The following is a 16466-nucleotide window of genomic DNA, read 5'->3' as shown; positions in this document are numbered from 1 at the left end:
GCAGCCGTTTTCATTGACCTGGCCAAGGCTTTCGACTCTGTCAACCACCGCATTCTTATTGGCAGACTAAATAGCCTTGGTTTCTCAAATGACTGCCTCGCCTGGTTCACCAACTACTTCTCAGATAGAGTTCAATGTGTCAAATCGGAGGGCCTGTTGTCTGGACCTATGGCAGTCTCTATGGGGGTGCCACAGGGTTCAATTCTTGGGCCGACTCTTTTCTCTGTGTATATCAATGACGTCGCTCTTGCTGCTGGTGACTCTCAGATCCACCTCTACGCAGACGACACCTTTTTGTATACATCTGGCCCTTCATTGGACACTGTGTTAACAAACCTCCAAACGAGCTTCAATTCCATACAACACTCCTTCAGTAGCCTCCAACTGCTCTTAAACACTAGTAAAACTAAATGCATGCTCTTCAACCGAACGCTGCTTGCACCCGCCCACCCGACTAGAATCACTACTCTCGACGGGTCTGACCTAGAGTATGTGGACAACTACAAATATCTAGGTGTCTGGTTAGACTGTAAACTCTCCTTCCAGACTCACATTAAGAATCTCCAATCCAAAGTTAAATCTAGAATCGGTTTCCTATTTCGCAACAAAGCCTCCTTCACTCATGCTGCCAAACATGCCCTCGTAAAATTGACTATCCTACCGATCCTTGACTTCGGCGATGTCATTTACAAAATAGCCTCCAACACTCTACTCAGCAAATTGGATGTAGTCTATCACAGTGCCATCCGTTTTGTCTCCAAAGCCCCATATAATACCCACCACTGTGACCTGTACGCTCTTGTTGGCTGGTCCTCACTACATATTCGTCGCCAAACCCACTGGCTCCAGGCCATCTATAAATCACTGCTAGGCAAATCCCCGCCTTATCTTAGCTCATTGGTCACCATAGCAGCACACACCCGTAGTCTGCGCTCCAGCGGGTATATCTCACTGGTCATCCCCAAAGCCAACACCTCCTTTGGCCGCAATTCCTTCCAGTTCTCTGCTGCCAATGACTGGAACAAATTGCAAAAATCTCTGAAGCTGGAGACACTTATCTCCCTCACTAACTTTAAGCATCAGTTGTCAGAGCACCTTACCGATCACTGCACCTGTACACAGCCCATCTGAAATTAGCCCGCCCAACTACCTCATCCCTATATTGTTATTTATTTTGCTCATTTGTACCCCAGTATCTCTATTTGCACATCATCTCTTGCACATCTATCATTCCAGTGTTAATACTAATTGTAATTATTTTGCACTATAGCCTATTTTATTGCCTTACCTCCATAACTTGCTAAATTTGCACACACTGTATATTATATGTATTTCTGTTGTATTTTTGACTTTGTTTTGTTTTACCCCATATGTAACTCTGTGTTGTTGTTTTTATCGCACTGCTTTGCTTTATCTTGGCCAGGTCGCAGTTGTAAATGAGAACTTGTTCTCAACTGGTTTACCTGGTTAAATAAAGGTGAAATAAAAAAAATTAAAATAAATAAATAAAAGAGAGGTGCAGAGTCGGAGTCAGGAGCTCCAAACTGCATCGTTAGCTGTCGCTCTCATCTCAACATTAAATTGTCCTGTTTGATGTGGGACTAAACACACACACCAGGATTCAAACCCTGAAGGTGAGAGTAGTCAGGAGAGGTGAGGTAGTGGGTGATGTGTGTGTGTGTGTGTGAGGAAAAACTCAAGCTGAGAAAAAAGCTACTAAAGGCCTGTATCCTGAGGGAGACAGAGGACACCCATGGGAAGGATGTGTGTGTGTGTGTGTGTGTGTGTGTGTGTGTGTGTGTGCATATGTGCGTGCGAGCGGTCAGTTCAGCAGCAACACTTCATACACAGGGGGTTAAGCACTTGCCGAAACGCTGCAGCATACTGCAGGCCAGAGCACTGTGAAAACACAGCAAGGTTTTTACTGTGTGTGTTGGGTTCTGTGTGTCAATGTGTATCATCACATGTGAAAGCTCAGTCCTGAATGGATTCCGACACAGCTTGTCAGTGTGTTTGTATGTCTACAGCATAGGAAAAGGACAGAGGGATGAAGCGAACAGTGCAGTGGAGGTGAGAGGACGAGAAAGATAGAGAACAGTGCATCAGAAGAGAGGTCTAGAGAGATGGAGTGAGCGAAGCGGCAGAATTCTGTTTTTTATAGAGAGCAGAACAGATGAAGTATTGATGCTTGGGGCCGTGTGGCTGACCCTGCCTCTAACCCGGTCTGTGCCTTCTGGGGATTGGCTCTCTGTGTCACCAATCAGCCAATAATTAGGAGGCCTCTGGGGGAATGGAGGGGAGGTGTAAAGGGGCTGGGGCGAGGGGCCACATCCCTGAGGATCATTTTCCCATTCCGGTGCCCTGCAGAGGTACACACTCTTTCTCTTCCTTACTCAATGTCCCTCAATATCTCTGTTGCGCTGTCTCTCTCCATCTCTCTCATTACTTCTCTCTCTCTCTAAGCCCTGCAGTCTCCATCTGTCATTCTCACTTTCCTTATCTCTCTCTGGATAGACATAATGTACTAAGGAAAAATATTACAGTAATCTGTGACAATATAGTCAACCAAAATAAAGGAAAATAAATAAGGAACAATCAGAACAGACAAATGTTGGCTATACCATTGTCAACGATAACACTCGCACATTTTAAGTAAAAGTAGGGCCATTGGCAGCACGTGAGTTTCAAGTTAGGGTAAGCAAAATATATATATATATATTTTTTCAAAATCTTTATGATAAGTATCTCATGCATCTATCATCGCATTTCAAATCAAATCAAACTTTATTTGTCACATGTGCCGAATACAACAAGTGTAGACATTAGCATGAAATGCTTACTTACAAGCCCTTAACCAACAATGCAGTTCAAGAAAGAGTTAAGAAAATATTTACCAAATAAACTAAAGTCAGATAGTGTGGTCTACAGCTTATCATGAGGTACTCTACCTCAGGCGAGCAATACCTTGAGACTTCTTTAATATTAGACATTGCACACCAGCTGTTATTGACAAATAGACACACACACCCCCGCCCCTCGTCTTACCAGACGTAGTTTCTCTGTCCTGCCGATGCATGGAACGCACTCACCGGGGATATGGCTGATGCTCTCCCAATAAGCTACTGTTCGCTCAATAAATTGCCTATTTTAGATGCTTTTCACTGACAGCCGCAAATCAACAATCATCTATTTGCTATGTTACGCAAGGTGCCCAATTTGCGCACTTTCCGACTGTAGGAAATGCCCTGGCCTTGTGATTTAAAACAATCCTCAGCTATTTTCTAAAAGAAGCTACTGATTATCTGTCGCAAAATCATGCTCTCTGGTGTAGTGTTTTGAAGGATTGTATTTATTTATATACTGTAATTTTGGCAATTTACTTTAGGGGAAGCTTCAATTGGACACGCCACCTATTAATAGGGCAGATATGCTGTGAACCATTCCAACAGCTAGCACAGTTCTGCCTAAACCTTTCTGATAACTATCTTATGCCCATATGAACAAAGTTGTTTTTGGCCATATAAAGAACAGGTATGCATGATTTCATGAAAAGCAGCAAACGGACAACATTGTTTTACATTCTTTAATAAAAGACTAAAACAGAAACAAGCAATAGGCTACAGTTCGCTTCAGTTTCTCTGCCAAATAGGCCTACATGGAAACTCAATGTATTTCAATGACGTTGAGTGAGCGGGGTACCTTCTACAAAAAGTAGGGAATCTACCTCTCTGCCTCGGGGATCTTTTACAATGGAGCAGTGTAGCAGTAGTGATGGGGTCAAAAATGTATACAGTTACATATCGGGATATTATTTTTTACGATATAGCGTATCATTTTGACATTATCGTACCAAAACTCCAGCATTTTTATTTTATAGCTTGTTCTCCATCTTCTTTTTAAATAGAGAGCCAATTTGTTTTTAGCACTTTTATTTGAGCAAAAAACTATTTCTCATGGCACTCTCTTGTTCCTCTGCAGCAGACATATGGTGAGAAATATTTTTGGAAAATGGAATTGCAATAAAATCACAGAATTGAATCGCAATACATATAGAATCATGAGAATCGCAATACATATCGTATCGGCACCTAAATATTGTGATAATATCGTATCGTGAGGTCCCTGGCAATTCCCAGACCTATGTAGCAGCACACATTATGCACCATGCATACTGTGTTTCTATCTTCCTGGTTACACAGAGGGGGGGGGGGGGGGGGGGGTCTTCTGCTCCTTAACACCCCCATGCTAATGCATTCACACAGAGCCACTTGCTAATTTCATGCTCTGTGCAACAAGGATAATTTGGACGAGTGGAGCTTAGAGGGAGGGAAGGATGGGAACAGTGTGAATGTGTATGTGAGGGGTTTTAGGAACAGTGTGTGGGGGGGGGGGGGGGTGAGAAGAAGCAATGAATGAACATCCATCACATACAAACACACACTTCGTCATTCTCTCTGGCACACTCACACACACTCAATGGTAGCCCACCTTCAAAAGTCAGATTGACCCTTTTTCAGTCCAGTCAGTCATATTGCTAATACAATTGTAATTCACACATTAACTTCTCTGTGTGAACAGCTGTGGAGGGCTGCTGCGTTATGTAGCCTGTTTGACATTTCACCTGTGATGTGTGGCAGCACCACCGCCGTACTGTACAGCAGTCAGCAGCAGAAGCCCTAAGTCTGTACATGCCATGCCCTGATCCTGCCTGCATTAATGCGACACACACACACTCATACAGACTGACACACATGGGAATAACCCAAGTGCTGGCTGCAGGCGTTTCCACCTCTAGTCAGGTCTGTCCACAGTAACTACCTGTGAGAGCGGATACAGGACCCAACCAATGACTACACTCTATAATAAGGCCCCAGCACACAGCATGGCTGTCATGGCATGGCTAATACCAACCTGATATAAATCGAATAATCCCACATGAACGTGGTTAGACAGTGTGAACAGGAATTAATGTAGCAGATCATTGTTATTACACGCACACAGTTTCACACACGCATATGAAAGTCGTTTAAAAAAGCAACTAAAGCAGGCAACAATAATCAATTAGAATGTCTTGTGAGTGCCCACGGACGCATGGCGTTCCATATGGAGGAAGTGTTGGAGAGCAGCGTGGAGGGAGCAGATGGGCTGACTGCAGAGAGAGAATTTCAACACAGGTTAAACCCTCCCCTAGCATACTGCCGCTCTAATGGCACAATGCAGCCCTGTTGAGGCTCAGCGGCTCACATAGACCAAACACACCCACACACACCAGCATAACCAATAAGTACACATTCACTGACCTTGCTTTGCACTTTTCTCTGGCTTTCATGAAAACAAGCACTAACTGTGCAACAGAACACATATGTTGCCACTCGATGGAGAACATTCTATATGTGACATTCTACAGCCTGCATTCTACAGGCTCGAAAACACACAGCCAACCTCACCGAGATCTCACCTTGACTTCACAACATACGTGTGACTCTCATGTTTGAAAGGAAGATGTGTATGAAAAATGTATGCACTCACTAAACTATAAGTCGCTCTGGATAAGAGCGTCTGCTAAATGACTAAAAATGTTAAAATTTAAAATGTGCTCCTCCTGATACAATAACCACTAGTGTAAAGAAATCCTTTCTGAACCTTGTGTGACTGAATGTACCTTTGGAAGCATGTCGAGAGCAGACTTGGCAAACACAGTATAATCCTTCCCAGTCTGACGGAGAATGTAGGGGAGGCATAGAGGAAGAGAAGAGGCGAGAAGAAGAGAAAGGAGAGGTCTCCAAGACAAACATCCCCCAGTGAGAGCAACAGACAAAGACAGTGAGGTACTGCTGTGTGTTGTCACAAGGCCATTTGGCTCAGCTGGAGATTAAATATTAATGTGTGAAAGTGGGCTAATTCGGACACCGCTGAGATCTCCTTAAAGTGAGTTAAAGCGTCCGCATGCTTCCCAGCCGAAACAGTTCGATAGAGTTTGTGCATATACACTACATGACTAAAAGTATGTGGACACCTGCTTGTCCAATATTTCATTCCAAAATCATGGGCATTAATATGGAGTTGGTCCCCCCTTTGCTGCTATAACAGCCTCCACTCTTCTGGGAAGGCTTTCCACTAGACGTTGGAACATTGCTGCGGGGATTTGCTTCCATTCAACCACAAGAGCATTAGTGAGGTCAGGCACTGATGTTGGGCGATTAGGCCTGGCTCGCAGTCGGCATTCCAATTCATCCTAAAGGTGTTCGATGGGGTTTGAGTTCAGTGCCAGTCAAGTTCTTCCACACCTATCTCGACAAACCATTTCTGTATGGGCCTCGCTTTGTGCATGGGGGCATTGTCATGCTGAAACAGGAAAGGGCCTTCCCCAAACTGTTACCACAAACGCACAGAATCATCTAGAATGTCATTGTATGCTGTAGCATTAAGATTTCCCTTCACTGGAACTAAGGGGCCCAGCCCGACACCATGAAAAACAGCTCCAGTCCATTATTCCTCCACCAAACTTTACAGTTGGCACTATGCATTGGGGCAGGTGTCGTTCCCCTGGCATCTGCCAAACCCAGATTTGTCAGTCGGACTGCCAGATGGTGAAGCGTGATTCATCACTCTGGAGAATGCGTTTTCACTACTCCAGAGTCCAATGGCGGTGAGCTTTACACCACTACAGCTGAAGCTTGGCATTGCACATGGTGATCTTAGGCTTGAGTGCAGCTGCTCGGCCATGGAAACATATTTTTTTAAGCTCCCGACGAACAGTTCCTGTGCTGACGTTGCTTCCAGAGGCAGTTTGGAACTCGGTAGTGAGTGTTGCAATCAAGGACAGATGATTTTTACACGATACGCGCTTCAGCACTCGGCGGTCCTGTTCTGTGAGCATATGTGGCCTACCACTTCACAGCTGAGCCTGTTGCTCCCAGATGTTTCCACTTCACAATAACAGCACTTACAGTTGACAGGGGCAGCTCTAGCAGGGCAGAATTTGACGGACTGACTTGTTGGAAAGGTGGCATCCTACGACGGTGCCACGTTGAAAGTCACTGAGCTCTTCAGTAAGGCCATTCTACTGCCAATGTTTGTCTATGGAGATTGCATTTTATACACCTGTCAGCAACGGTTGTGGCTGAAATAGCCGAATCCACTAATTCGAAGGAGTATGCACATACTTTTGTATATATAGTGTATTATGACGAGATTTTGTGAAAATTATTTTCGTTTTAGACTTCGGTGAGGCTTTTTTCGGCTGTTCAAGCATACATTTTTTTCTGGAGGCAAGTCAAAGTTCGGAGCCGAAGTCTACGCCCCTCCATCTGTGATTGGTCAACAGTAAGGATTCTTTAATAAAGTCGTTGTTGTCATTCAACGAGAGACGACTCATTTTCATGCAAATTTTCTCATAAAAAAAATACTGCACCAAACATCCTAGATCTCTTCGGCAAAAATGTCAAATTTAATGACAGATTTATTTTGTTTTCTTAGATTAATTCTAACTAGCGTATTTATGGACAAACAGTACTATCACTGAAGCATGCTGATGCCTTTACTGTGAATCAAACTGTCTCAGGAGGAAAGGAGGGAGGGAGGGACACAGACTGTCATAGGTCCCTCAGAGAAGGGGGGAGAGAGTGTTGTCATTCTCAACTATTTTGCAAATTTATTCAATATTAAAGGACTGGATAACATTCTATTTTTGTCTTGTGTTGAGGAAATGACACTTGAATTGAGTGTGGAATGAATCTGTTCTCTTAGTTTTAAACTCTCCTTTATGGTATACTTTTTCAAGTTGTAGAATTATTGATAATCACTTCTCCACCTTGCTACAGCAGTCTATACTTCAAAGTTAATCTCAGTGCCTAGCCTTCAATTTAGGTGCTGGGTTACTATAGAAAATATATAAACCATACAGTACCTTCAGAAAGTATTAATACCCTTGACTTATTCCACATTTTGTTTTGTTACAGCCTGACTTCAAATAGGATTAAATATACTTTCACACCCATCTACACACAATACCCTATAATAACAAAGTGAAAACATGTCTTTAGAAAATGTGACATTTTGCTAATTAATTGAAAATAAACACCCACTACTTTGTAGAAGCACCCCTGGCAGCGATTACAGCTGAGAGTCTTTGTGGGTAAGTCTTTAAGAGCTTTGTATACCTGGATTGCACAATATTTGCAAAGTATTCTTTGTAAAGGTCTTCAAGCTCTGTCAAGTTGGTTGTTGATCATTGCTAGACAGCCATCTTCAAGTCTTGCCATTAATTTTCTAGCTTATTTATACTGTACAAAAATATAAATGCAGCATGTAAAATGTTGGTCCCATGTTTCATGAGCTGAAATAAAAGATCCCAGAAATGTTCCATACGCACAAATGTTGTTTATATCCCTGTTAGTGAGCATTTCTCCTTTGCCAAGATAATACATCCACCTGACAGGTGTGGTATATCAAGAAGCTGAATAAACAGCATGATCATTACACAGGAGCACTTTGTGCTGGGGACAATAAAAGGCCACTCTAAAATGTGCCGTTTTATCACACAACACAATGCCAGAGATGTCTCAGGTTTTGAGGGAGCGTGCAGTTGGCATGCTGACTGCAGGAATGTCCACCAGAGCTGTTACCAGAGAATTGAATGTTCATTTCTCTACCAACGTCATTTTAAAGAATTTGGCAATACGTTCAACCGGTCTCACAACCGCAGACCACGTGTATGGCGTCGTGTGGGCGAGTGGTTTGCTGTGAACAGAGTGCCCCTTGGTGGCGGTGGGGTTATGTTATGGGCAGAACACAATTGCATTTTATCGATTAACATTTGTTTGCACAGAGATTCCGTGACGTGATCCTGAGGCACATTGTCGTGCCATTCATCCGCCGCCATCACCTCATGTTTCAGCATGATAATGCACAGCCCCTTGTCGCAAGGATCACCTTCTACACAATTCCTGGAAGCTGAAAATGTCACCGTTCTTCCATGGCCTGCATACTCACCAGACATGTCACCCATTGTGCATGTTTAGGATGGTCTGGATCGACGTGTACGACAGCGTGTTACAGTTCCCGCCAATATGCAGCAACGTCGCACAGCCATTGAAGAGGAGTGGGACAACATTCCACAGGCCACAATCAACAGCCTGATCAACTCTATGCAAAGGAAATGTGTCACGCTGAATGAGGCAAATGGTGGTCATACCAGATACTGACTGGTTTTATGATCCATGCCCCTACCTTATTTTTTAAAGGTATCTGTGACCAACATATGCATATCTGTATTCCCAGTCTTCTGAAATCCATAGATTAGGGCCTAATGGATTTATTTCAATCGACTGATTTCCTTATATGAACTGTAACTCAGTATAAAAAAAGGGTGAATTTGTCTATGACTGTCAGAAAGCAGACTGAACCAGGTTTTCCTCTATGACTTTGTCAGTGCTTAGCTCTAGTCTTGTTTATTTTTATCCTAAAAAACTCCCTTGTCGTTGTCGACAACAAGCATACCCATAAAATGATGCAGCCACCACCATGCTTGAAAATATGAAGAGTGATAGTGACGTTGTGTTGGATTTGCCCCAAACATTACGCTTTGTATTCAGGACACAAAGTTCATTTATTTGGCACATTTTTCATAGTATTACTTTAGTGCCTTATTGCATGTTTTGGAATATGTTTTATTCTATACAGGCTTCCTTCTTTTCACTCTGTCATTTAGGTTAGTATTGTGGATTAGTAATGTTGTTTTGTCCTATCACAGCCATTAAACTAACTGTTTTAAAGTCACCATTGCCCTCATGGTGAAATACCTGAGTGGTTTCCTTCCTATCCGGCAACTAAGTTATATCTTTGTAGTGACTGGGTGTATTGATGGACCATCCAAAGTGTAATTAATAACTTCACCATGCTCAAAGGGATATTCAATGTCTGCTTTTTATTTTATTTTGTATCTATTTAACATTAGGTGCCCTTCTTTGCAAACCATTGGAAAACCTCCCTGGTCTTGTTGGTTGAACCTGTAATTGAAATTAATTGCTGGACTGAGGGATTTACAAATAATTCTATGTGTGGGTTACAGAGATGAGGTAGTCATTAAAAAAATCACGTTAAAAACTATTATTGCACACAGAGTGAGTACAAGCAATTTATTATGTGACTTGTTAAGCACATTTTTACTCCTGAACTTATTTAGGCTTGCCAAAACAAAGATGTTGAATACGTATTGACTCAAGACATTTCAGCTTTACATTTTTTATTAATTTGTAAACATTTCTAAAAACATATTTCCACTTTGACATTATTGGGTATTGTGTGTAGGCCAGTGACACAAAATCTCAATTTAATGTATTTGAAATTGAGGCTGTAACACAACAAAATGTGGAAAAAGTCGAGGTCTGTGAATACCTTCTGAAAGCACTGTACTTTATCTTTGTGGCCAGACATAAAATGCCGCCATTTATGAGTTGATTTCCTCCTACTCCAAATTATTGGGGAAGGGGTAAATTCTACACTGTAGACCCTGCTTGGATGTAAAACCCCACTATGGCAGAACCACACATCTGAGAGCACCGCATGTAGAGGTTGTCTTTAACCATTGATACAGTATCAGACCTTTTCTCTCAATGAGAGAGAAGACACACAACTTTTTACTGTTTAGCTACATATTAGTGTTTGTGTGTGTGTGTGTGTGTGTGTGTGTGTGTGTGTGTGTGTGTGTGTGTGTGTGTGTGTGTGCCCGCGTGTGCCGAGTATGCGTACCATGTGTATGCATACTGTGTGTGTGTTGGGGGGGGGTGGAGATGAAGAGCCAGATGGATGATTGAGAGGTCCCTGTAGACAGGTTGTTGGCAGTGACCTTACGGTCATAACTGAGGGGAATAACTCAACTGAGGTTGTTAGCCCAAAGCTCAACTACTCAGGGTTTAATTCATGTCGCGGTCGCTCCCCGCAGACTCGACCATTGATTAGAAAAACTCCACTCAGTCACCCCTCAAACCTCCAAAAACTCATATCAGCAAGTATGAAGTCTAGACAGTTATTCATTATCACAAGCCATCATCGGTGGTTCTATAGTACAGGCAGTACAGACTTCATATCTGCCATGGCTTGGAGAGTCAGAAACCAGAAGTGTTTTTAGAGAAAGTAGGCTAGGCTGTGACTTTGTGATTTACTACCAATAATTCATAGGTGGAAATCAATTGAGTTTTATCTGAAGTTCACTTTTGGTGGACAGCAGCTCATAGTGTTGAGTTCATAAAAGCTGAACTTTTGAGGCCTTCCTGACTGGGAAGCTCTCTGGGATTATGACCTGGGAACTTACCTGGGTGACTTCATAACCAGTCAGAACAGTGATCTTGAGAGTGTCAAGGGCTTCCTCTGCCTTTTTGCTTTATTGTTACGTTTCATAATGCTCTCTGACTGAATCTACAACCTTCACTTTGCCTGTGTGTGTGTTCTCTCCCAGTCAATACAGGGGGTAGAACGGTAATTGAAGGAGAACAAGTGTATATGTACACAATTACACCCCTTTACCCTCCGAGCGCCACTCCAAGACATTGTTGCCACAGTAATTAAAGTGAGTCATCGGGAGAGGAGGGTCAGCTTCCTCTACATCCCATAATGTAGACACACACCTTTTATACTCCAACACAACGGAGAATCAATAGACGCATTAAGTAATATCCTTCTATTATTGACTCCTAGTGTTATGCTAACAAGAGAGTGTGGCCGCTGAGCCCGCACCACAACAAAGTAGCATCAAAATCAATTGCAGGGTCTGATAGTGGCAGATACAAAAGGTACAGAGGAAGCCCTCCATCTCTCCGTTCATTTCCTTCCTATCTCTTTAATGCTTTGAGGTAAACAAAAGAACAGCCACCGCCACTGTCAGACCACACACACACACACACAAGGGCGAACGCACAGGGCTGTTGGACATCACAGGGCTTGAGACGGCTATCTGCTCTGTGACATCCCTGTGTAGTATGGAAGCCTATAAGGTCTTCCTCTCTCCCAAAGCCCAGGAAGTCTGTGTGACTCATCGATAGGGCTGGAGAGTTTTGACCACCAGCTAAATTCTAAAGTCCTCAGATGATCTTAAGGAAGTAGCTGATTAGTAGAATCAAGTGAAAAGACAGGGCCACCCAGAGCTACTGTATGTGTGAGAGAGTGAGTGTGTGAGAAAGAGAAAGAAAGAGAGAAGGAGAAAGAGAAAGAGAGCGAGAGAGAGAATGAGAGAGAACGAGATGGCCTGTGTGCTTAGGGTCGTTCCCACATATGCTCAGCATATGTGGGAACTCCTTCAAGACTGTTGGAAAATCATTCCAGGTGAAGCTGGTTGAGAGAATGCCAAGAGTGTGCAAAGCTGTCATCAAGGCAAAGGGTGGCTACTTTGAAGAATCTCAAATATAAAGTATATTTTGATTTGTTTAACACATTTTTGGTTACTACATGATTCCATATGTGTTATTTCATAGGTTTGATGTCCTCTATTATTGTACAATGTAGAAAATAGTAAAAATAAAGGGTTTTTCATTATTTCACACATATAGTGAGTGTACAGAACATTAAACCATGTATTTTGAGTTGCAACAGAGTTCTGCGCAATTGTCACATGGCAGTCTTTCAGAGGATAGCAAGGTCCAACACTCTGAGGGGAGGGATGGGAGGAAGTAGAGCAGTGATGAAGGATGGCTTTGTTAACAAGGCTTTTGTTTAGTAATAGTTCAGTGGTGTTGAGGCAGGGGCTCATTGCTCTGAGCTGCTGACAAACAGAGAGATTGAGAAATAAAGAGCCAGGGGTAGAGGCCACAGAGGAGAGGAGATTGATGACCTCCGCTGGATAGGGCCTTATGAAGGAACACAATGGGTGAACAACACACACACGTCGCGCTGTGAGTGAGTGAGTGAAATGTGACGATTTGTGTGAATGCATGTGAGTGCTTTGTGTGTGTGTATGTGTGTTCCTGCGCGTGTGTGTTAAGTATGTGTGCGTACGCACGTGTGTGTTTGTGGTGTGTGTGTACCTGGTAGGTGTCCCAGAGGCGTATAGTGCAGCGTAACGGCAGCTCTCTCATCAGCAGGTTGTTCATCCAACGGAAGGCAAACTGGAGATACTCCACTTCATACTGCTGCATGTGGACGTGCACCGTTTCTGAAACACACCCATACACACAGACTCGTTAAACACTGAAATCCACACACTTCCATCAAACACTGATCCACGCACGCACACACATATGCACACACAATCCCGTCAGACACCGATGAACACACACAAGCGCCATTCACATGAACAGCTGCTGATAATCTTCTGATAATCACAGCACACACACACACACCTTTCTTTTTCCATTGATGATGGCTGGGCGGTCACACAATACAGCAGTAATTACAGAGCCATCAGTGGACCTCTCAAAGAACATTAAAGCTACTGTAGAGCTAGGGAGAAAGACAGCATTATAACAGTGGGTGTGTGTGTGTTGTGTATTAGAGGTCTTCACGGGTTCAAAAAGTTGGACCCATTCTGAAATGGACCTGGGGCTTTCTCACCCGGACCCGATATGCATCAATATTTTTTCTTTTTAGATAGAGACCCGTTCCGAAAGGACCTGAGGACAACTAGACCCATTCCGTATAGACCTGGTCGGATCCAGATCCTGTCTTTTCCGAGTGAGGGAAGCAGCAGAAAAGTAATTTTTTAAGCTACTTTATTAACCGGGGCTGATAAAGAGCGAGAGGAGGGGCCGTACTGTGAGCGATTGAGACAGGGAGCAGGGAGGGAGAGACGAGAGACAGCAACCAACCAAGCCGACTCGTTTTATAGTAGACTAATAGCTGCCATAGCTAGGTTATTTATCATCAAATATGATTACCTGGTACCGGTCTTGACTGCATCAAACTGGGAGAAGATAGTTAACCTAGCTAACGTTAGCTAGCTAGGCTAAATTGAAGCTACAGTGCATGCGTTGTCTCATCCTGCAGTTACAAATAACAACAACTCCAATCAGAATATTAAGTAGCAGCCTACCTGTTGGCTCTAAATCGTTGTAGCCTATACTTCTCCTTTAACTTTACATTTTATCATTTTAATTCCATCTTCCATTGATTGGATACAATATATATACAAAAGTATGTGAACACCCCTTCAAATGAGTGGATTCGGCTATTTCAGCCACACCCGTTGCTGACAGGTTTTATAAAATCTAGCACACAGCCATGCAATCTCCATAGACAAACAATGGCAGTAGAATGGCCTTACTGAAAAGCTTTCAACGTGGCACCATCGTTGGATGCCACCTTTCCAACAAGTCAGTTCCTCAAATGTATGCCCCAGTCAACTAAGTGTTGTTATTGTGAAGTGGAAAGCTCTAAGAGCAACAACGGCTCAGCTGCGAAGAGGTAGGCCACACAAGCTTACAGAACGGGACCGGCGAGTACTGAAGCGCATAGTGAGAAAAAATTGTCTGCCCTCGATTGCAACACTCACTACCGAGTTCCAAATTGCCTCTGAAAGCAACGTCAGCTTGGTGGAGGAGGAATAATGGTCTGGGGCTGTTTTTCATCGTTCGGGCTAGGCCCCTTAGTTCCAGTGAAGGGAAATCTTAACGCTACAGCATACAATGACATTCTAGATGATTCTGTGCTTCCAAATTTGTGGCAAAAGTTTGGGGAAGGCCCTTTCAGCATGACAATGCACCCGTGCACAAAGCGAGGTCCATACAGAAATGGTTTGTCGAGATTGGTGTGGAAGAACTTCACTTGCCTGCACAGAGCCCTGACTTCAACCCCATCGAACACCTTTGGGATGAATTGGAATGCCGACTGCGAGCCAGGCCTAATCGCCCAACATCAGTGCGTGACCTCACTAATGCTCTTGTGGCTGAATGGAAGCAAGTCCCCGAAGCAATATTCCAACATCTAGTGGAAGGCCTTCCCAGAAGAGTGGAGGCTGTTTTAGCAGCAAAGGGGGGACCAAAAGTGCCCATGATTTTAGAATGAGATGTTCGACGAGCAGGTGTTCACATACTTTTGGTCACTTTTGGTAGTGTATCTCCTAACTTTTGCCACACACGGAGGCTTTATGACTGTAGGCTATTGCTGCTTTGATGACTTATGATTGGCCAACAACAAGAAGCAACATGCGCCACGCTCCACCTGTGAAAAGCAAGAGCAACAGCATAAATTATATTATTTATCTCTCTCTACTGCAGCAGTCACGTTCAGATCTGTACGGGCCCTTGCGGACAAGTCAGTTAGAATTACACATACCCGAGACAATCATATCAGATCCAACCCAGATCCGTCACGTTATTTAGAATTCTGGATCCAGTACCGCTTGTGTCCTGGATTGGGTCTCGGGTATTTGGGTACAGGTGGATCTGTGAAGACCTCTAGTGTAGACTATTAATAAGCTCTGACACACATACAATCAGTCCTCTAACCAGTGACACGGACACTGAAATCTGCATTTTCAAAACACAGACCATCAAAAAATCTGCGGTTTCAACCATTTCACTTGCAATTTATATTTAAAGACAACAGTGTTTGTTTGCTTCAATAGAGTGATCAGGGGAGTGCAACTAGTTTTTCTTCACACACAATAAATTAATGCAACACATTCGGCAGAAAATAGCTTGGTTTTCATCAGATGAAAATAGAAGTGTAACACTATTTAGCCAGCAGCCACATATAAGTACATTAGCTTACTGGGAAAAAACAAGGTATTTCTTTGCAAAAACGATGCATGGCCATCCGATTCATCATGTTTATCATAGAAGAATGTAGCCAGCTACATTTCCTAATGTTTTGCTTGAAGTTCATCTTGCATTTTAAATTGCTACCGGAGAAATTAACGCGACCCCTGCTGTACCCATTATGATTCACTTCATTTGTCATCTGACACGTGTCAACACACGTCACATTGGTTTGTTCTCGCATGCGCACCCACACAAACACTCTCAGAGGGTAAGGTAAAGAGTGAACACTCTCTCTCTCGCTCTCGTCTCCACAGTTTAATTATCACATAGCTATGCTCCACGTAAACAACTTAGGCCTACCTCATTAACAGTGAATAAATCACAGTGATATATCACTTCGAAACAACTTCCCTAATAAGAGGCAACAAACACTCAGATTACCCACTTCAGAGGAGATAAAAAAAAAAAAATCTTCAAATTAAACTTCTCACATGTAGTCAGAGGAGTTGGCTTGGCTAAAGTACACTCAGATCTGGTACCAGGCTAAGACTGATGGTAAGAGGAACCATCCAACAGTGACAGCGAGAGACACAGAGAGAGAGAGAGAGAGACACAGAGAGAGAGAGAGAGAGAGAGAGAGAGAGAGAGAGAGAGAGAGAAGAGAGAGAGAGAGAGAGAGAGAGAGAGAGAGACAGAGAGAAACAGAGAGAGAGAGAGAGAGAGAGAGAGAGAGAGAGAGAGAGAGAGAGAGCGAGAGAGAGCGAGAGAGACAGA

The 16466-nt window shown here is 43.3% G+C and overlaps 1 protein-coding gene across 2 annotated transcripts in view; it reads right to left on the bottom strand.

Moving 5' to 3' along the window:
- The window catches only part of LOC311146855 (TBC1 domain family member 22B-like), a 187766-nt gene that overhangs the window by 47826 nt on the left and 123474 nt on the right, over positions 1-16466 (bottom strand). For both annotated transcript variants that reach the window (XM_084183462.1, XM_084183461.1), the window contains exon 11: positions 13020-13171. In XM_084183462.1, the coding sequence (XP_084039588.1) occupies positions 13020-13171 (152 nt within the window). The remainder of the gene's footprint in view (positions 1-13019; positions 13172-16466) is intronic.

The sequence above is a fragment of the Coregonus lavaretus genome (assembly GCF_964263955.1).
Source record: "Coregonus lavaretus genome assembly, chromosome: 19".
Taxonomy (NCBI): domain Eukaryota; kingdom Metazoa; phylum Chordata; class Actinopteri; order Salmoniformes; family Salmonidae; genus Coregonus; species Coregonus lavaretus.
This window is presented reverse-complemented; position numbering and strand designations above follow the sequence as displayed.